General features: G+C 48.9%; 2 protein-coding genes and 2 pseudogenes across 2 annotated transcripts; 1 reads left to right on the forward strand and 3 right to left on the reverse strand.

Annotated features, from left to right (window-relative positions):
- Positions 1-2841: 2841 nt before the first annotated feature.
- LOC109775297 (uncharacterized) lies at positions 2842-5495 on the reverse strand. Its single transcript, XM_073500651.1, has 2 exons — positions 4153-5495; positions 2842-4045 (listed from the first exon to the last, which is right to left on the reverse strand). The coding sequence occupies exons 1-2, from the start codon at positions 4184-4186 to the stop codon at positions 2931-2933; spliced, it is 1149 nt and encodes a 382-aa protein (XP_073356752.1). The 5' UTR covers positions 4187-5495; the 3' UTR covers positions 2842-2930.
- On the reverse strand, positions 5470-6893 carry LOC141025942 (cytochrome b561 and DOMON domain-containing protein At3g61750-like; annotated as a pseudogene).
- Positions 6894-7578: 685 nt separating this feature from the next.
- Positions 7579-15841, reverse strand: LOC109775277 (beta-galactosidase 4). The gene is made up of 17 exons (XM_020334026.4): positions 15394-15841; positions 15138-15233; positions 14931-15043; positions 14747-14813; positions 14497-14589; positions 14246-14389; positions 13937-14025; positions 13719-13824; positions 13547-13634; positions 13313-13431; positions 11874-12041; positions 11618-11787; positions 11418-11524; positions 8965-9074; positions 8667-8879; positions 8375-8580; positions 7579-8268 (listed from the first exon to the last, which is right to left on the reverse strand). The coding sequence occupies exons 1-17, from the start codon at positions 15577-15579 to the stop codon at positions 8157-8159; spliced, it is 2187 nt and encodes a 728-aa protein (XP_020189615.1). The 5' UTR covers positions 15580-15841; the 3' UTR covers positions 7579-8156.
- A 60-nt stretch (positions 15842-15901) lies between these two features.
- On the forward strand, positions 15902-18254 carry LOC109775296 (uncharacterized; annotated as a pseudogene).
- Positions 18255-19063: the final 809 nt, after the last annotated feature.

Raw genomic sequence — 19063 nt, forward strand, 5'->3', positions numbered from 1 at the left:
TATTTAAACCACTTCTCCTTGGGGAGATCAACATAAGTAGCAACATATTCACAGAAAGAAGCTACTATCTCAGAGTCAAGTCCATATTTAGTGCTAAACTTACGGAAAACATCAGTATCCATAAAAGATTTAACACAATCAAACTTAGGTGTCATACCTGACTCCTTACCTTCGTCGAGATCCCAATCTTCAGAGTTGTGTTTAATTCTATCCAATAAATCTCATTTGAATTCAATAGTCTTCATCATAAAAGAGCCAGCACAAGAAGTATCGAGCATGGTGCGATTGTTATTAGAAAGCCGAGCATAAAAACTTTGAATAATTATTTCTCTTGGGAGCTCATGATTGGGGCATGAATATAACATTGATTTAAGCCTCCCCCAAGCTTGAGCGATGCTTTCCCCTTCGCGAGGCCAAAAATTATATATATATAATTGCGATCACGATGAACAAGATGCATATGATAAAACTTCTGATGAAATTCCAATTTCAATCATTTGTAGTTCCATGATCCCGTATCATCACATAGCCTATACCATGTCGATGCATCTCCCTTCAAAGATAAAGGGAAGACCTTCCTCTTAATAACATCATCGGGTATACCTGCAAGCTTAAATAATCCACAAACTTCATCCACATATATTAGGTGCTCATCAGGATGCTTTGTTCCATCTCCTGCAAAAGGATTAGCTAGCAATTTTTCTAACATACCCGAAGGAATCTCAAAGTGAATATTTTCATTTTCATTTTCAGTAGGTTCAGTAGGTTGAGGAGCAACTCTTTGCTCTACTGGTCGGGGTGAAGATACCCCGAACAAGCCCCTCAGAGGATTACTTTCCATAGTAACAAGTGACAGTAAATTACAGCACACTATATAAATTTTTCCTTACCAAATTCCACCTACCAAAGGCGCTTCACTCCCCGGCAACAGCGCCAGAAAAGAGTCTTGATGACCCACAAGTATAGGGGATCTATCGTAGTCCTTTCGATAAGTAAGAGTGTCGAACCCAACGAGGAGCAGAAGGAAATGATAAGCGGTTTTCAGCAAGGTATTCTCTGCAAGCACTGAAATAATAGGTAACAGATAGTTTTGTGATAGGATAATTTGTAACGAGCAACAAGTAACAAAAGTAAATAAAGTGCAGCAAGGTGCCCCAATCCTTTTTGTAGCAAAGGACAAGTCTGGACAAACTCTTATATAGAGAAAAGCGTTCCCGAGGACACATGGGAATTATCGTCAAGCTAGTTTTCATCACGTTCATATGATTCACGTTCGGTATTTTGATATTTTGATATGTGGGTGGACCGGTGCTTGGGTGCTGTCCTTACTTGAACAAGCATCCCACTTATGATTAACCTCTATTGCAAGCATCCACAACTACAACAAAAGTATTAAGGTAAACCTAACCATAGCATGAAACATATGGATCCAAATCAGCCCCTTACGAAGCAACGCATAAACAAGGGTTTAAGCTTCTGTCACTATAGCAACCCATCATCTACTTATTACTTCCCAATGCCTTCCTCTAGGCCCAAATAATGGTGAAGTGTTATGTAGTCGACGTTCACATAACACCACTAGAGGATAGACAACATACATCTCATCAAAATATCGAACGAATACCAAATTCACATGACTACTAATAGCAAGACTTCTCCCATGTCCTCAGGAACAAACGTAACTACTCACAAAGCATATTCATGTTCATAATCAGAGGGGTATTAATATGCATATAGGATCTGAACATATGATCTTCCACCAAATAAACCAACTAGCATCAACTACAAGGAGTAATCAACACTACTAGCAACCTACAGGTACCAATCCCGGACTTAGAGACAAGAATTGGATACAAGAGATGAACTAGGGTTTGAGAGGAGACGGTGCTAGTGAAGATGTTGATGGAGATTGCCCTCTCCCGATGAGAGGAGCGTTGGTGATGACGATGGCGATGATTTCCCCCTCCTGGAGGGAAGTGTCCCCGGCAGAACAGCTCTGCCGGAGCCCTAGATTGGTTCCGCCAAGGTTCCGCCTCGTGGCGGCGGAGTCTCGTCCCGAAAGGTTGCTTATGACTTTTTTTTCCTGGACGAAAGATTTCATATAGCAAAAGATGGCCACCGGAGAGCCAACAGGGGGCCCACGAGGCAGGGGGGGCGCGCCCCCCACCCTCGTGGACAGGTGGTGGGCCCCCTGATGTATTTCTTTCGCTCAGCATTTTTTATTATTTCCAAAAATGACTTTCGTGAAGTTTCAGGACTTTTGGAGTTGTGCAGAATAGGTCTCTAATATTTGCTCCTTTTCCAGCCCAGAATTCCAGCTGCCGGCATTCTCCCTCCTTATGTAAACCTTGTAAAATAAGAGAGAATAGGCATAAGTATTATGACATAATGTGTAATAACAGCCCATAATGCAATAAATATCGATATAAAAGCATGATGTAAAATGGACGTATCATCTTCCGAGGAACTCGTGATCCAATGATGCTCGAAACTTTTGCATGCAGGGAAGCTCTTGCCCTAGCAGATGATCTTGATATTCAGAATATGGTAGTAGCATCAGACTGCCTAGAAGTGGTAAAAGACATCAACGAGGGGACAGGAGGTCCTAATGCGGCTATCATCCAAGAGATCGCGACGCGTAGATCTTCTTATATATCTAGCTCTTTCATTTAGGAATTTTAATTTCGAGGCTCATAATCTCGCCAAGTTTGCTTGTAATTTAGGTTTAGGTAGACATGCGTGGTTGGGTAACCCGAACCGTGTACCTATGAACATTGTTATCAATCAATAAAAGTGGGCGAGATTTCTCAAAAAAAAAATCCAAATCATGAGTCTAATACAGACATCCAATCTCAGTCTCACTTCTATTGTTGCTGCCGTAAAAACAGAACCCAAAGTACCAAAAGTCCTAAACTGAACAAATTAAACGCCTAATCATACACGGAGAAACCATTCTTGTTCTCCCAACAGATGTCGCGATCCCTCCTCATGGCCGAGCTCCACCGTTTCTCCCTCCCACCCCCGCGCCGCCTGCCCTTCCCGGACGGCTGTTCATCGGCCTCGTCTACGGCGTCGCTGGAGTCCACCTGTTCCCGGAAGAGCAGGTTGTCCTGGAGGTGCTTACGGAAACCCTTGTTGAGGAACCGCTTCAGGAAATTCAGCTGGACCAGCCTCGCCCATGTAGACACCCTGAGCACGCTGCGCCCGCTCGTGTACGACGATGGCACCGACTCCTCCGTCTCCGGGCAACCGCCTTGGCTCATGATGTCGGCGATCTGCTGGAAGAACTCAACCTGCTCTTCCGTGAGGTTCTGGTCGCTGCTGGCATCGGCCGCGAGGTCGGACAGTATCATCTCGATTACTTGGATGTCTTCCGGCGAGGCGTGCTGCGTCAGGCTGAGCTCGGCGCACACGGCCAGCGCCTCGCCGGCGGCAATCCGTACGGCGGGGTGTTCGCACTCGAGGAGCTCGGCGAGGTCGTGGAACGGGATTATGGCCTCTTTGAAAGTGCAGGGGTACGACGTCAAGTCACCGACGGTGGTGAGGAGCAACGCGAACGCGCGCACGGCGGCGGCCAGGACCTCAGGGCTGGGTTTCGTCTCGTCTTGGGCACGCCTGATCGCGCCCCACACGGCCTCCACGGACGGCGCCGCGTCCTCCGGGCGGCGCGTGCCGGCGAGGGTTACGGCAGCAAGGCAGTCGAGAGCGGCCACCATGGTCGCCGCGCCGGACGACGGCGCATGCAGCGTCTCCTCGAGGACGGGGAGCGCTTTCTCCAGGATGTCCTTGGAGCAATCGACGCCATCGGCGGTGGCGGCGACTACGGTGAGCGCGAGGAGGCCGATGGCGCGGTAGGCGAGCGTGGCCTCCCTGCAGGCGCCCTTGCGGAGGGAGGCGCAGCAGCGGTCGAAGACGGTGAAGTAGCGGTAGTCGAGCTCGTCGACGGGGACGAAGCCTTCCAGCGCGGCGACGAGCGTGTCCATGCCCTCCTCGCGCACCGCGCGGCGCTTCTCGTGGAGCTTGTCAATGCACTCGCCGATGACGTCTGCACAGAAGAGAAAGCACGGGTGAAATCGATCGGCGCACGTACTCATCAGGAAATCACAAGGGATGATCGATCGACGATGAATGGGGGATCCACGACGCGCTTACCGGTCTTCCGACGAGAGTTGCGGAGGCTCGACATCGTGGCCAGCGCCGGACCGCCGGGGCACGGAGAGGATCAGATAGCTCTGCAGGCGGCTGTAGTCGAGACGGAGGGGAGGAGTACGTCGTGACGGCTAGGTATATGTGGCCACATCCGGGGAAGGGCGAGCCATGACGAGTCGGAGACGAGACGGGGAGAAGATCGTGCCTGACACGGGCACGCGTTTTTTTTTTTTTGTTTTTTTTTTTGAGGATCGCACGGGCACGGGTAAGAGGCCCATATCAAGGGCAAACTCACAGGGCGTCATGACTGGACCAGTCCATTCGGCGGTCGGGCGCTGTAGTATACAGGCAAAACAATCTAAAAAAATAGTATACATGCAAAAAAATCTTTAAAAAAAAGTATACAGGCCAAAAACATACTGTTCCAAGCGGTTTATTCTTCTTTTTATACTCTTCGACCAATTTCTTATTAGGTTCTTCACAAAACAGGAATATTTACTCATTCTAAAAACGAACATTTTTTAAACAACTTGAACATTTTATACAGATATGATAATTTAAAAATGTGATTTCTTTGAAAAATGAACAATGTTAAAATTCATATAAAATAAAAAATTGAAAAATAATCATGACCTTTTTTATTTTGGGCATAATTAGAAAAACAGAAGGAAAATGATAAATTGAACCGCAAAAAATAGAAAAAGGAAAGGTAATTTAAAAAAAGGTAGGCAAAAGAGCAACAAGAAAGAAAAAGGAAACCAAACAAGAACCTTCCTAAAACCATTTTTAGGGAGAAAACCAAAACATGTATGATATGGTTTAAAAAAGGTCATGATTATTTTTGTCTCTTCGGGTTTTTAGCCATTTTTAACTGGCCTACTTGGGGTGCTTCCAGGAGGATCCTCCGGGGCGAATTTTTTTAGCTCAGTTTTGTCTCTTCAGGAAGGGGACCCTTGGCGCAGTGGTAAAAGTTGTTGCCTTGTGACAATGAGGTCACGGGTTCATGTTTCGGAAACATTCTCTTGCAGAAATGTGTTGCGTACAATAGACCCAAAATGATTGGACTCTTTCCCAGACCCTGCACAAGCGGGAGCTACGTGCACCTGGCTTCCCTTTTTTTAATTTTACCTCTTCAGGTTTTTAGCCATTTTTTTCAAAAGACATGCGCGCTCTAGAATTTTAGTACTACATTGTTTATATAAAACGTGTGGGCCATTCTGTCGAGACCTCACTTCACAATATCAATGTATCTTTTTTTTTCAACAATCTTGTGAATTTTGTAAGGAAAAAAATTAAAATAGTCATGAATTTCAAAAATATTCATGAACCTACAATATTATTGAACTTTAAAAATGTCAAACTTTAAATATGTTATAATTTATAAAAAATGTTCCTAGTTTTAAACAAATGTAAATTACAAAACATTTTACTATTTGAAAAAATGATCAGGTATATAAAAAATATATTCTGAGGTTAAAATCATGTATTTCAGAAAAATAATCATGAATTTAAGACAAAAATGTATAAAAATAAGAAAAAGGGAAACCAAAACCAAAAAATAAAAAGGAAAGATAAAGAAAACAATACAATAACATGTGGAACCGGCGGCCCTAGAAAATAACATGTGGTGCTTGCATTAACATGTGGTTAGGAGGACGGCCGTATCCTCTGCCCATGAAGATTCGAGTCCAAAATTTAACATTGATACTCGCATTATTTCTGAATTTGTTTTAGGATTTCGATGATGTTCGTTTAGTGGGAGTAGATGTTTTCATAAAGAAAAGCTCTAGACTTGGGATTGACAGCCGTAGTTTACTGGATTTATTTCAGACCTTTTGTTGACATGCGTCTAGTTTTTTTGTTTCGGAATGATATGCGTCGAGTAGAAAGAGATGTTCATATGGACCACAAAGTCGTAAGAGCAATTCCAACACAGAGACTCAAACGGACATGGATTTTGTCCGCATTTTATCCTTTTGGGTCGTCCGTCCGTCTAGTGGACATGAGACGGACACGCGCAACGGTGGATAGACCCAACGCACAAGTCCAAAAGCAGACAAGCGAGACTGCCGGCGTCCCTCGACGCCGCGCTCCTCCGTGGCCGCGCGTACTGGACGTCTTGCCCTGGTGCTCGGCTAGGTGGTCGTTGACAGGAATGGCAGAGCCGAAGGCGAAGAGCACCTGCTGCTTCTTGAGCTGCCAGTCGAAGTTGAGCTGGAGGGCGAGGTAGATCTTGGCCTACTTGACAAGGACTGTATGGGCGTGGCCGTTGGCGACGAGGAAGCCCTTGTCGGCGACGACTATGGAGGGCGCCTTGCCGTTGAGGGCAAACTGCTTGACGTGGGCTTGCCCCTTCTTGCCGACCCACCCGACCATGGCGCTCGAGCCCACCATCAGGTGGTTCTTGGGGAACGCCATCCCCACCCACCCGAAGTTGTACATCGCCGAGAGCACCACCCGCAACACGTTGTCCCCGTCCTGCGCGTATTGCACCATCGCGCTCCTCCTCCGCCTGCCTCCGCTCCTCCTCCCGCGGCCTCCGACCGCATCCGCTCCTCCTCCCGTCGCACTCCTCCGCCCGCCGCAGCCGCAGCCACCGCCGCGGCCTCCGCCACCGGCCCACCGGCTCGCCGCACCGCCGCGTTCCTCCGCCACCGGCCGGCCGCCCGCTGCGCTCCTCCGCCGCCACGGCCTGCACCACCGGTTGGCCGCCCGCCACAGCCACCGCGTTCCTCTCGCGCCGCCCGCCGTGGCCTGCACCTCGAGTCCTCGTATGGCAGGAAGTGCGGGTCGCTGCCCGGTGGGTCCAGGCCGGACACGAGAGGGGAGGAACGAGCGAGAACGGACGAGAGGAGCGCCTAGTTTTGTTTGCCGCGGACCCATTTTTGCGTCTAGTTTGGGTCGGGACAGATACAAAACGGACAGCAAATGGACGTTGTGTCCGTTCGGGTCGCCCCGTTGGGTCAACTTTTATGTTCGGATGACCAAACGAATAAAATGGGTCGTCGTTGATGTGTTTTGTCGATGTAGGAAATTCCAGCGGAAAGGCCACGTGATCAAAATGAGCCTCGGCCAGGCTTCCTGGTGAGGCTTCGGTAACCCAAATGCACACCTCAAAAAAAAAGGTAACCCATATGCACGCGATTCGCGCTCAGTGCTGGCGCCACTTTGGATTCGAGATTTCGCTCTACACTGCTGCGTGGTTTGCTTTGTGGAACTCTGTTCAGTTTGACGCGCTGAGGAACAGTGCGTCGCACAGCGGCAACTTTTCCAGTAGTAGTAAATGTCACCTGTGTCAGATATGCATGCATCGGGTAGAGAGACACTGCAGACGACTGGTGCCACAGGTTCACAGCTGTGTCATCATATCTCTGCGTCGGGACACATTTATCATCTCTAGGCTAGAAAATAAGGAGACATGCTCGTCCGTAGGCTGAGCTGAAACTTAAATTACTCCAAAATGGACATGGACAAATGTTGGGTTGTTTACTTATTATTATCCTTGGGGAAACCAAGCTACACGCACGGCCATCCACAAATGTTGGCCACACCTGCAGCTCATATGTTGCAAATGCACAAGTTGTGTAGTACAAAAAGGTTGTCACGAGCGGTGACAAACAATTGAATACCTCATGCACTATACTCTACGTACTACAGGGTATCCCTGAGTCACGTGAAGAAGAAAACTTCGAGCTGGCTGATTGATTGCAAGCGCACCGCACATGTGCGGGCCGATGCAGCTGCAGCTGCAGCCGCACTGATGGCTGAGACGAAACCAGCCAGCCAGCCAGCCAACCACCACCTCCTCCACTCTGCGCAGTCAATACCATCCGTCTCCTTGGCCTGGGCCCTCTACTAAAATCTCTAGCTTGGCACTATTTGTTTCCCTCGTGAACAATATGTTATCCGCACGTGACACGTCCCTCGTGACTACGTTACGTATGTAGTATCATCAAGAAATGAAACGAACCAATCAGCAGGGTGGTAGCACTAGTATCTTTCTGAGCTCATGTCGTCGTTCTCGTGGCCATGGCGACGCCGGCGAGGTCGCCGGCGTACTCCTCCAGCACCACCAGCAGGTTGCCGCCCGGCTTCAGCCACGACCGCGGCACGTGGTACCTGCATGCACACCATTTCATTCTCATTCTCTCACCGTCGTAATAAGGGAGAAAAGGTTACCAAGTCGTGCAAACGGGGTGATCGCTGTCCGAGCTTAGTACAGTACCATCTCTGGGAGAGCTCGCCGCAGTTGGAGCGGCACTTGTCCTGGCGGTACGTCCCGGCGTAGCTGCACCGGCCGCAGCCGCCGGCGGGGGCCTTGTACGACCAGTACCGCCCGACGTGGTGGCCGTTCACCCACATCTGCCCCTTCCCCATGCTCCCCATGTCCAGCGCCACCGGGTCGCTCCCCGCCGGCACGGTGAACAAGGCCTGCCAGACCATCGCCACAGCCACAGCTGCCGTCAGATATGGTACTCATGTTGCAAAGGTGCGTTATTGTTGCTGCGAACACTGACCTTGTGCCAGGTCAGTGGCTGCTTGTTACCAGGACCGCCCCACTCCACGGAGGAGCTTCCGGTGACGGTGTGGAGCCCCAACGACTCGCCTTTCAGGCCCACCTGATATGTCCATTTCTGATGGCTCAGGTCTCTCTTCCCCGAACTTAGCCCGGAGACGGTCACCGGTCCAAGGACGCCGACGTTCCACCTCTCGAAATGGTTCCCGTCATTCTACATGCACAGCAATGCCATATGCCAGTGTTACAAACAGCTTTGAATCCAAGGGCATAAATAAACTCAGCTGCGGACAGCTTACAGGAAGGCCAACTGCTGAACTCAGGATGGAGATCTTGTTGCTCCCTTGCCACATCTTCACATGCCCATCATACGTCAGCTTGGGGTTGTTGTAACCGCCGTAAACAGAACCTGCAACACAGACACGATCATCCAAGGTCATCACATTTTTGCTGACATGTTAGCTATTCTGGTTGAGCGTGCTAAGCAGGATGGCCAGATTGCAGGAGTAGTGCCACACCTAGTGGATGGTGGCCTCTCTATTCTGCAATATGCAGATGACACAATTCTTTTTATGGAACATGACCTGGACAAGGCTCGAAACATGAAACTATTGCTTTCAGAGACAGTTATGAATTTGATTGAGTTTCCCTTACTTGACCAAACAAGTTCCAATTCTGTTATTTCAACTACACCAAATGATCTTTCGAATTGGTCAAGACTCCAGTTTATGGCCCCTTCTATACGGTACCAGTTGTTGTTTCATTGAATTTGCTTCATTAATAGGCTCACGATTCGACTTTGATCGTTATGGATTGGTACCAAGATCAAGTCCTAGGCAAGCAGACCTAATTTTAACAGCCGGTACGGTAACAATGAAAATGGCTCCCTCTTTAGTGAGATTATACGAGCAAATGCCTGAACCAAAATACGTCATTGCTATGGGAGCCTGTACGTTTGAGCAAATGTCGGGTCTTAAAATTAACTTCCATAAAAGCGAATTGTTCTGCTTTGGAGCAGCCATTGAGTCGGCGGGCGATAATGCTAACCTGTTTGGTTGCACGCATGGCCAATTCCCGATGAGGTATTTGGGAATACCGATTCACTATCGGCGTCTCACTATTGCAGAGTGGAAGCATGTAGAGGAGCATCTAGAGAAACGGTTGAGCAGTTGGAAAGGAAAGATTCTCTTCGTTGGGGACGGTTGGTTTTGATTAACTCTGTCCTCACAAATATGGTTCTCTATATGCTTTCTTTCTTTCAACTACCAAAAGGGGTCTTGCAAAGATTGGACTATTTTAGATCCAGATTCTTTTGGCAAGGAGATGGGGAAAAGAAAAAATACAGACTAGCCAAATGGAGTGTGGTTTGTAGACCAAAAGACCAAGGTGGCCTTGGATTCATGACCTACAGGTCAAGAATGAGGCCCTACTTAGTAAATGGTTGTTCAAACTACTTACTGAGGATGGTGTTTGGCAAACCATGCTACGCAACAAGTATTTAGGCCAAAAGGCGGTGTCTCAGGCATATTGGAAACCTGGAGACTCTCACTTTTGGGCTGGCCTAATGGCGGCAAAGAAACATCTTTTTTGCTTTGGGTCTTTCGCGATAAAGGACAGGTCAGAGATTCGTTTCTGGGAAGACATCTGGCTAGGCAATGCCAGTCTTCGAGAACAATATCCAGCCTTGTACATCATTGCTCGCGAGAAGAATAATACTATTGCGCAGGTGCTCAGTTCATCCCCGCCGAATATTTCATTCAGGCGAGATTTGATTGGGCCTCGCCTTACGTCATGGCATAATCTATTGTCCAAGCTGGATTCGATTAACCTGACACAAGGCCGAGATGTGTTTCGCTGGAACCTTACTACATCGGGGTCTTTCACAGTAGACACCAGGTATCGTGCACTCACGCATTCTGAGGTACCGGTGAATAATAATAAGAAACTATGGAAGTCGAAGATTCCACTAAAGGTCAAAATCTTCATGTGGTATCTTCGTAGGGGGGTTGTGCTAACCAAAGACAACCTCGCATGGCGCAACTGGCAAGGGAGTAAGAAGTGTTGTTTTTGTACTCATGACGAGACAATCAAACACCTCTTTTTTCAATGCAAGTTTGCACGTTCTACGTGGTCAGTCATTCAAATAGCGTCAAATTTGTATCCGCCCACAAGTGTTGCCAATATTTTTGGTCATTGGTTGGACGGTATTCCAAATAGGTTCAAAACGCTAATAAGAGTGGGAGCGTATGCCTTAATGTGGTCGCTATGGCTATGTAGAAATGGTTTGGTTTTTAATGACAAAAATGCTTCTCCTCTACAGGTTATTTTCCGATGTACGCACTCGCTTCGTATGTGGTCTATACTACAGCGAGCGGAGTACCAACCGCTGTTCAAGGCGGTGTGTACGCGATTGGAGCAGGTGGCTATGGAGGTTTTTTTCCAACATGGGTGGCAGCATAACCTCCGGGTTGACCCACCACCACTTTCGACATAGGCATATATAGTGTCGGTCTATAGGACTCTACTGTTGCCGTTTTGTCGATTTTGATTCTTTTCTTTCTGTCAAACTTTTTAGAATTGGCTGTGTGCATCTTAGTTATGCAGAGGCCGGGTGTCACTCATAATGCTTTGTATCCGCTTGATGCTACATTTTTGAGTTAATAAAACGCCCTTTATCGAAGAAAAATCACATTTTGGATCTTGATTCGATCTGCAACTGCAGTGTAGTGTGGCTCTAGGAAAGTGCTGGTACCATATGATTTTCCATTGACGAAGACCTGCATCGAGTGCCCAGCGGAGTAGATGGTGAGCTGAGGCCACTGGCCATTCTTCGAGAGCTCGTTGGCACCAATGCTGACACTGTGACAAGTGTAAACCAGAGTTTGAGGAAAGTTCAAGTGTTCAGATATGATTGGTCGAAATCACCCATATCGAGGTCGGTCAGTCACTCACTATGTGGTGTACCACAGGTAGTCTGACTTGTCCCATGTCATGCTCAGCTGCTCAACCAGGCCATTCTTAGTGAAGGCGTTGCCGTCGAGTGAGTTTGTGTCCTCGCTATAAGACTGCCAAGCAAACCGCACCACCGGATGCATTTTTGGCAGTAGTGTTGGCTCCTTTACCTGCACGGTTACAACAATTGCTTGTTAGATGATATGCTCCTCTTGCCTAGTTCACAGAGAGGTTTGCGATTCAGGGTTCCTCTCACCGTCGCGGTGTTGAAAACCGCCGTTTTGCAGTCCGGCAGAATGCTGATGGACCAAGCAGGGAGGTCGTAGTGCCTCCCATTGAACCTGACTTTCACTGCAGCATTCATGTGGTAGTTTGACAGGAACGCGGCGGCGCAAGCTCCATTCTTCGACTTGAAGACGTATGCCTGAAGAAGAATAGTAGTCGTTGAATATGATTAGTAACTTTTGGAGTGTTTGACAAAAAACTACCACTTTAGAGGGTTTTGTCCCACAGAACTACCACTTTTTAAAAAGTGGCTGAAAACTACCAAAAATTCTTAATTCTGTGACTAAAAACTACCACTTTCAGATAATAGCTAGTTTAAACGATTTAAACATGTTGACCATTCAGTTGACCGTTATTACGGGTGGGACCCACACGTCATTCTTCTTCCTCCTCTCTCCATCCTTCTTTGGCATTTTCGCAAACAGGTTCTGTGCATGGGAGGGAAGGAGGTCCGTCAAACTCCGGTGACGCGTCCGCGCGTGCTGCGTCCTCTCCCTTGCGCGCCCGCGCGTGCTGCGTCGCGGACCCTGCGGTCAACCGTCGCCGGCTACATCGCCCCGCCGCCGCCCTATGTTGCCTCCAGCCGGAGCCCAGCCGCCTCCTCATGCTGCTGTGGCGTTTGCCGCCCTGCGCCCGGTGGCCTCGGAGGAGAAGCCCGCCCAGCCGCACGCGAAGCCGAGGTACTGCGAGCTCTAGGCCCTGCTGCCGTCGCCCTCGTCGGCCTCCCTTCGAGCTGGAGCTCGTGGTTAGCGGCAAGGAGCAGCAGCACCACGGCTCCGGCCTTCCTCTCGCCTCCGGCGACGACTGCCGAGGAGTCGGAGCTCCGCAACACCCTCCTCCCATCCGCTGGATGGGACGTCGAGGCTCACGCCCGTCACGAGGCTCGGCCGCAGTGTGCGAGCACCACGGCGAGCAGCTCCTGAAGCGCGAGCACCTTGGCGAAGCACCTCGGGCAGGGGAGGCGCGCACCTCGCTGGCGTCCTTGGTGGTGTTCTGGGCGCGCGAGGATGGGGCGTCCCGTGGGCCATCTTCCTTGGTCAGCAGCAGCAGGGGCGTCTCCCTGGCGGGCGCGTCACCGGAGTTTGACCTCCTTCCCTCCCATGCACAGAACCTGTTTGTGAAAATGCCAAAGAAGGATAGAGAGAGGAGGAAGAAGAATGACGTGTGGGTCCCACCTGTAATAACGGTCAACTGAATGGTCAACATGTTTAAATCGTTTAAACTAGCTATTATCTGAAAGTGGTAGTTTTTAGTCACAGAATTAAGAATTTTTGGTAGTTTTCAGCCACTTTTTAAAAAGTGGTAGTTCTGTGGGACAAAAACCCCTAAAGTGGTAGTTTTTTGTCAAACACTCTAACTTTTGCATTTCGAGACCGTTGCGAGATTGTTCATGTTCATAGGGATTTTAACCTTCTCGTAGTTCCCTAGCGACTGGATAGTCGGATCACCAGAAACCAGTATAGGCTCAGCCTGCTTGATGGCCTTGTGCAGGTCCCTCAAGTGACCCCATTTCGGTTGCCTAAGCAAACCTGCGATACACATGTGAAAATTTGTTAGGCGTTCCCACAAGCTATGCCAACCAAGATGATAAACCTTGGGGTCAGCAGGAATTCCTGTTTGTCAAATACATCAGTCACTGCATACCAAATTCGTCGATCGGGGCGTCGTAATCGTAGCTGGTTGCGATGAAGGGACCGCCGGCGGTACGTCCAAAGTTGGTTCCTCCGTGGTACTGCACCGTAACATGTAAACGTGGTCAGAGCAAGTAGAAGCATTCACTGCAATGCCATGGCAGGCGATCCCCTACTCTACTCACCATGTAGTAGTTGACGAAGGAGCCACCCTTCTGTATGAACCTGGCCACCGCAAAGGCCATGTCCTCCACCGGCCGGTGAGGGACCGCCCCTCCGAACGACGTAAACCTTGGGGTGGTAAAAAATATGAATTGTAGTGATCGCTCTCAGTGTTTGGAATATGAATAATATGAATATTGCATTTGGATTGGTATGAACAAGTATGAGCGAGGAAACTTACCACCCGGTCCAGGCCTCGGTCCACATGGCCGGCTTGTTCTTCTTGTTTGGGGTGAAGTAATCACAATAAAAGCCATTGCAAGTGTTAATCTGCCACGATCCAGAAAGGTGAGAATTAGTTGGAAAAGTGGTCAGCATATACTACTCCCTCCGTAAACTAATATAAGAGCGTTTAGAATACTAAAGTAGTGATATAAACGCTCTTATATTAGTTTACAGAGGGAGTAATTATCAACACATTTATTCAACACCAGCGACCAGCCACACCACCAAGAAAGGTAGGAGTACTCTACAAGTACTATATATGTACCACGGGGTCTGGGGCGTCTTCTTGCTTGCACATCACCCACGGCACGCCGGTGTTGGTCGCGACGGCCATCTTGGCGGCCCAGTTCGCATACGGCTTGGCGCCGCTGCCCCCGACGGACTCCATCGGCCCAAACTCGTTCTCCACCTGCACAATTGGCCAGAGAGACTCTCAATCACTAGTCCACTTTTTATCTGCACTGCAAAGAGCAATGCCACTAATCGAGAGTGCTCTCCCAAGTCCGAATTCCTCACCTGAGACATGATGATCGGACCACCTTGCCATTCGAACAGCCTCTCAGATTTCATCATGGACACAATCTTCTCAACGAACCTCTGCATCTCGGCCTACAATGTGCCAAAACATCACCAAATTAGGCACAATTTCTGCCAAAACAAATTAGATACAAATTGTTCGTGTTCTGAGATGAAACTAGATAAGATTTTGTGAATGATGGGCGGGATCAAAAGGTTTTGGTCCGGTGAGAGTGAGACGCCGTCCCACCTTGAACGGGCCATTGTCTGTCCTGAAGCTGATGCCGGGCACATACTTGAGCCAAACAGGAAAGCCACTGCAACAAACACAACAAACAAGAATCCGTTAGCATATAGGAGCATATATGCAACTAAAAGCTGCCAAAAAATGTAATAGGAGGATTGGATTATGTGTGCTTAGTTTAGTTTAGTACCCAAAGTTCCACTCGGCGCAGACGTAGGGGCCGATGCGAAGGTGGACGTAGAGGCCGGCCTGCTTCGCCAGCTTCACGAACCGGACCAGGTCGTATCGGTCGCTGAAGTAGTACTGCGAGGTTCGTCCAAGAACCCGTCAGACATGAACTCGCAACGGCGGCAGCAAGAAATGCAGCAAGCGCGAGCGAGGCTGAGTGCGATAATACCTGGCCCTTCACCGGCTCGTGGCCGTTCCAGAAGACGTAGGTCTGGATGACGTCGAGGCCGCCGTCCTTGGCCTTCTGGATGAGCCCCGGCCACATCTGCAGAGCGCGCGCGGGTCACGGGGCAAACGGCACAAAGAAAAATCAGAGCCACGTCGGCACCGGGAAGCTGCATTCGGGTGCGGGAAGCAATAGGCGGCGCGCCGGCCACCGTGGATGTCCACGGGCGGGGGCGGGGGTGCGCTTACGGGCGGCGTACCTCTGGTGTGCTTCTCGGGTAGTGGATGGAGCCGGAGATGAGGATGCGGCGCCGGCCGTTGATGACGAGGGAGCGGTGGTCGTAGGAGACGGCGGCATTGACCGAGGAGGCCGCGAGGGAGAATGCCACGATGGCGGTGAGCAGCAGGAGGACGCCGGCGACAAGGGGCGGCGCCATGGCCTTCATTGGGGCCACGCACCTCTCCACTCCGGCAGCCTCTCTTTCTTTGCGTGCGGCGGCTCAGTTGTCTGACTTTGGGGGAAGCGAGTGAGGCAGGGCAGTGAACTGCGCTTCTTGGAGCGGAGCGGCGGTGGCAATGGGAAGAGCGTGGGGGGAGATTTAATCGAGCGAGGGTGGCAAATGGCAACTGGCAATGGCGCAGGGGAAGGGGGAGGGGAGCGCAGTAGTACAAAACCTCTGCTTTGCGTCGCTTTTTTAACTGTTTCTTACGCCTTCATTGATGTTTTTGCTTTGCCGCCCCGGCCTTTTGGATGGCCACCGCGTAAGAGCATCTATAGTGGATGGTGTATATGGAGGTGGATGCTAAATATACACGATCAAAATCAAAAAATGTTTCCCAGTGGATCGTGTATCAGGTCGTGTACCTATACACGTCGCTCTCACGAGCATACCTGGCGTGGGACTAAACACGATCGAACCACGCTCGTGGGCTCGCGAACAGAAGGGAAAAGAAGAGAAAAAAGCCTCCCGCTCCCGCTCCCGTTCCTCTCCGGCCGCCTCCCCAAGGTCGCCGTCGCCCCTCTCCGGCCGCCGCCCAAGGTCGCCGTCGCGTCTCCTCTCCGGCCGCCGCCCAAGGTAACCATTTTTTCCTTTCTCGCGAGCGGGAGCAGAGGGGCGGCGGCCGCACGCGCGGTGGGGGGGAGGGGGGAGATGCAGGGGCGGCGGCCGGGCGCGCCTGTCTGCTGGGGCGGCGGGACGAGCGGCGCCGCTCCCCACCACCGACGCCGATCTGGAACGCTTGGCGCCAGAACCGCCCACCGGCGCACCGCCACGGCCTCTGGGCGCGGCGGCGGGGGTCTTGGCCTGCTTCCTGACGAAGCCGCGCTGGAAGCGCCACGGCGTGAGCGCCTTGTACCTCCGCCCGCTGGTCGCCCTGGGCGGCACCGCGGCGCGAGGCTTCCCCTGATGGATTTGCTGCAATGTTGTTCATCTGTTCGCTTGTTCTTGCTAGTCGGTGCACCAAACTGAAATTACTGAAGTATATGTGAAAATCAAATAATCTGAAGAAAAAAGGACTGTAAAGTAGCAGCAACAGGGTGTTCATATCCAGATGGAGGATATGCTATGTCGATTTCAAGCCATGGCTAGAGTCCCCAGTTCACAGGAATGAGTGATTTTGCACATTGAAAAATGAAAAGGGTTGTGCTATCCGTCATTTTTTTTGTTCGTTAAAAATAAAATTGTTCTGTATCGGTTGATGATAATTGTATACCAATGTAGCTATGTTCAGTAATTATTCATGTTTTTTATGTATAACACGCAATGGTTTGGGACACCATATCCATCCCCCATTTCATCTATGGGCAGCGAGCATATGGTCGCCACTTTATTGGTTGTCCTTCAGTCAACTTAATTTCTGATTGGTTTTTGTGCCCCGCATCTCGTTCAATAATTTTTTGCTTGTCAATTTGATGCCAGATTATGGTCTAAAATAGCTGTGCATTGGTTGCTTGCAGATGGATGCTGACCAAAGCTTCTTGGACACCCTTGGTTTTGGTTACACGCAAACACAACCAGAAAGTCCAATTGGAGAGCAGGCAACTCCATCAACTCAGCATCAAGCAACACCATCAACGCAGCAACGTTCTGCAATAATAGAGAAAGGAAAATCCAACAAAGGAAAAAATTGGTCTAGTGATGAGGACAAGGTTCTCATAGCAGCATGGGCAAATACAAGTTTGGATATTGTTGGGACTGATCAAAACCGAGATGCTTATTGGGCTAGAATTTCAGAGTACTACAACACACACAAGGAATCGTCATGGCCGGAGCGTAATCCTAATGCGATCAATTGCCGTTACACATTGATTAACAGCGAGACCTCCAAATTTTGTGGTTGCCTTCAGCAGATTTTAAATAAGGAAGAAAGTGGAAGGACTATAGCAGAAAAGGTATGCGCAATATTCTACTTCTATATGTGATGTGCAATATTCTATATGTGTTGTGCATTTGTATATGTGGTTGCCTATCTTGTACTTCTATATGTGATGTGCAATATTCTATATGTGTTGTGCATTTGTTAACAATATATTTATATGGGCAGACAAACGATGCACACATTCTGTTCAAGGAAATGGATGTTAAAAAAACGGCCTTTCACATTGATGCATTGCTATATAGAGTTTGCAAAGTATCCAAAGTGGCAGACAAGAGAACTTGAAACTTCTCTTAAGAAACAAAAGAAGACCATTGATGGAAGTCCAGGCACAGCCACCAATGATCCGTCCGATGCATCCTCGGTACGCACTGATGCAACCTCGATACACACTGATGCTCTTGAACATGAGAAAAGACCTGATGGTGTTAAGAAGGACAAGAGAGGTAAAGCTGATGAGAATGCTTGCAAGTTGTCATTAGAAACTGTGTGGGCAGCAAAGCAAGAGAAGGATGAGATCAAAGAAGCGGCAAGAAATGCTCGCTATGCACAGCAATTTGAATTGCGAAAAGAGGAGATTGCACTCAGAAAGAAGGAGGATGTACGAAACGAGAGGGAGGATGCACGGAGACAGTTTGAATTAGATGAGAGGGTCATGCTGATCGACACTAGTGGTATGACTGATGTGCAAAAGCAGTTCTACCAAGCTAAGCAGAATGAGATCCTTGCTCGAGGCGTAGAGTAATGTGAGCTATTTGATATGTGAGCTATATGAACTATTTACTGCTTTCCGCTAGTTGCTGTATGAACTATTTGATAACATCACTCATTGCATAAATATTTTATTGATAGCTACAAATTCATGGATTACATCACTCATTGCATAAATTAAAACTAGATGAAAAGAAATGGATTACAGACTTATAACTAGGACATCACTCGTTTCCAAACTTTTGCCACACATGGTCAATTAGATCAAGTTTAAGCTGATCATGTTCGCCTTGATTTCTAATCCGGTGAGTCATCTGAATAAAAGAGCTCAGTTGTTCCGCATGAGTACGAGAGATCGTGACTCTTTCTCCCATTGCCTCAAAAGTGCAGCTTTGCCGACCAGTTTGTCGCTCCTCTTCAACTATCATATTGTGCATTATGACACAAGCTTTCATGACATCACCGATTTCTTTACGTTTCCATCCTTTAGCAGGTCCACGAACAATGGCAAAACGGGATTGAAGAACTCCAAAGGCTCGTTCCACATCTTTCCTAGCCCCCTCTTGCCTCTTGGCAAAAGTTTTATGTTTTCTGGTATCTGGAGCTGGTATGCTCTTCACAAATGTTGCCCACCGTGGATAGATACCATCTGCAAGATAATACCCCATTGTGTACTGATGGACATTGATGCTATAATTCACTGGAGGAGTTTGGCCTTCAGCTAGCTTTGTAAAAACAGGAGAACGTTGAAGAACATTTATATCATTCAGAGACCCTGGTAAACCAAAATAAGCATGCCAAATCCAAAGATCTTGTGAAGCAACTGCTTCCAAGATCATAGTG

Source organism: Aegilops tauschii, chromosome 6 (assembly GCF_002575655.3).
Source record: "Aegilops tauschii subsp. strangulata cultivar AL8/78 chromosome 6, Aet v6.0, whole genome shotgun sequence".
Lineage (NCBI taxonomy): Eukaryota > Viridiplantae > Streptophyta > Magnoliopsida > Poales > Poaceae > Aegilops > Aegilops tauschii.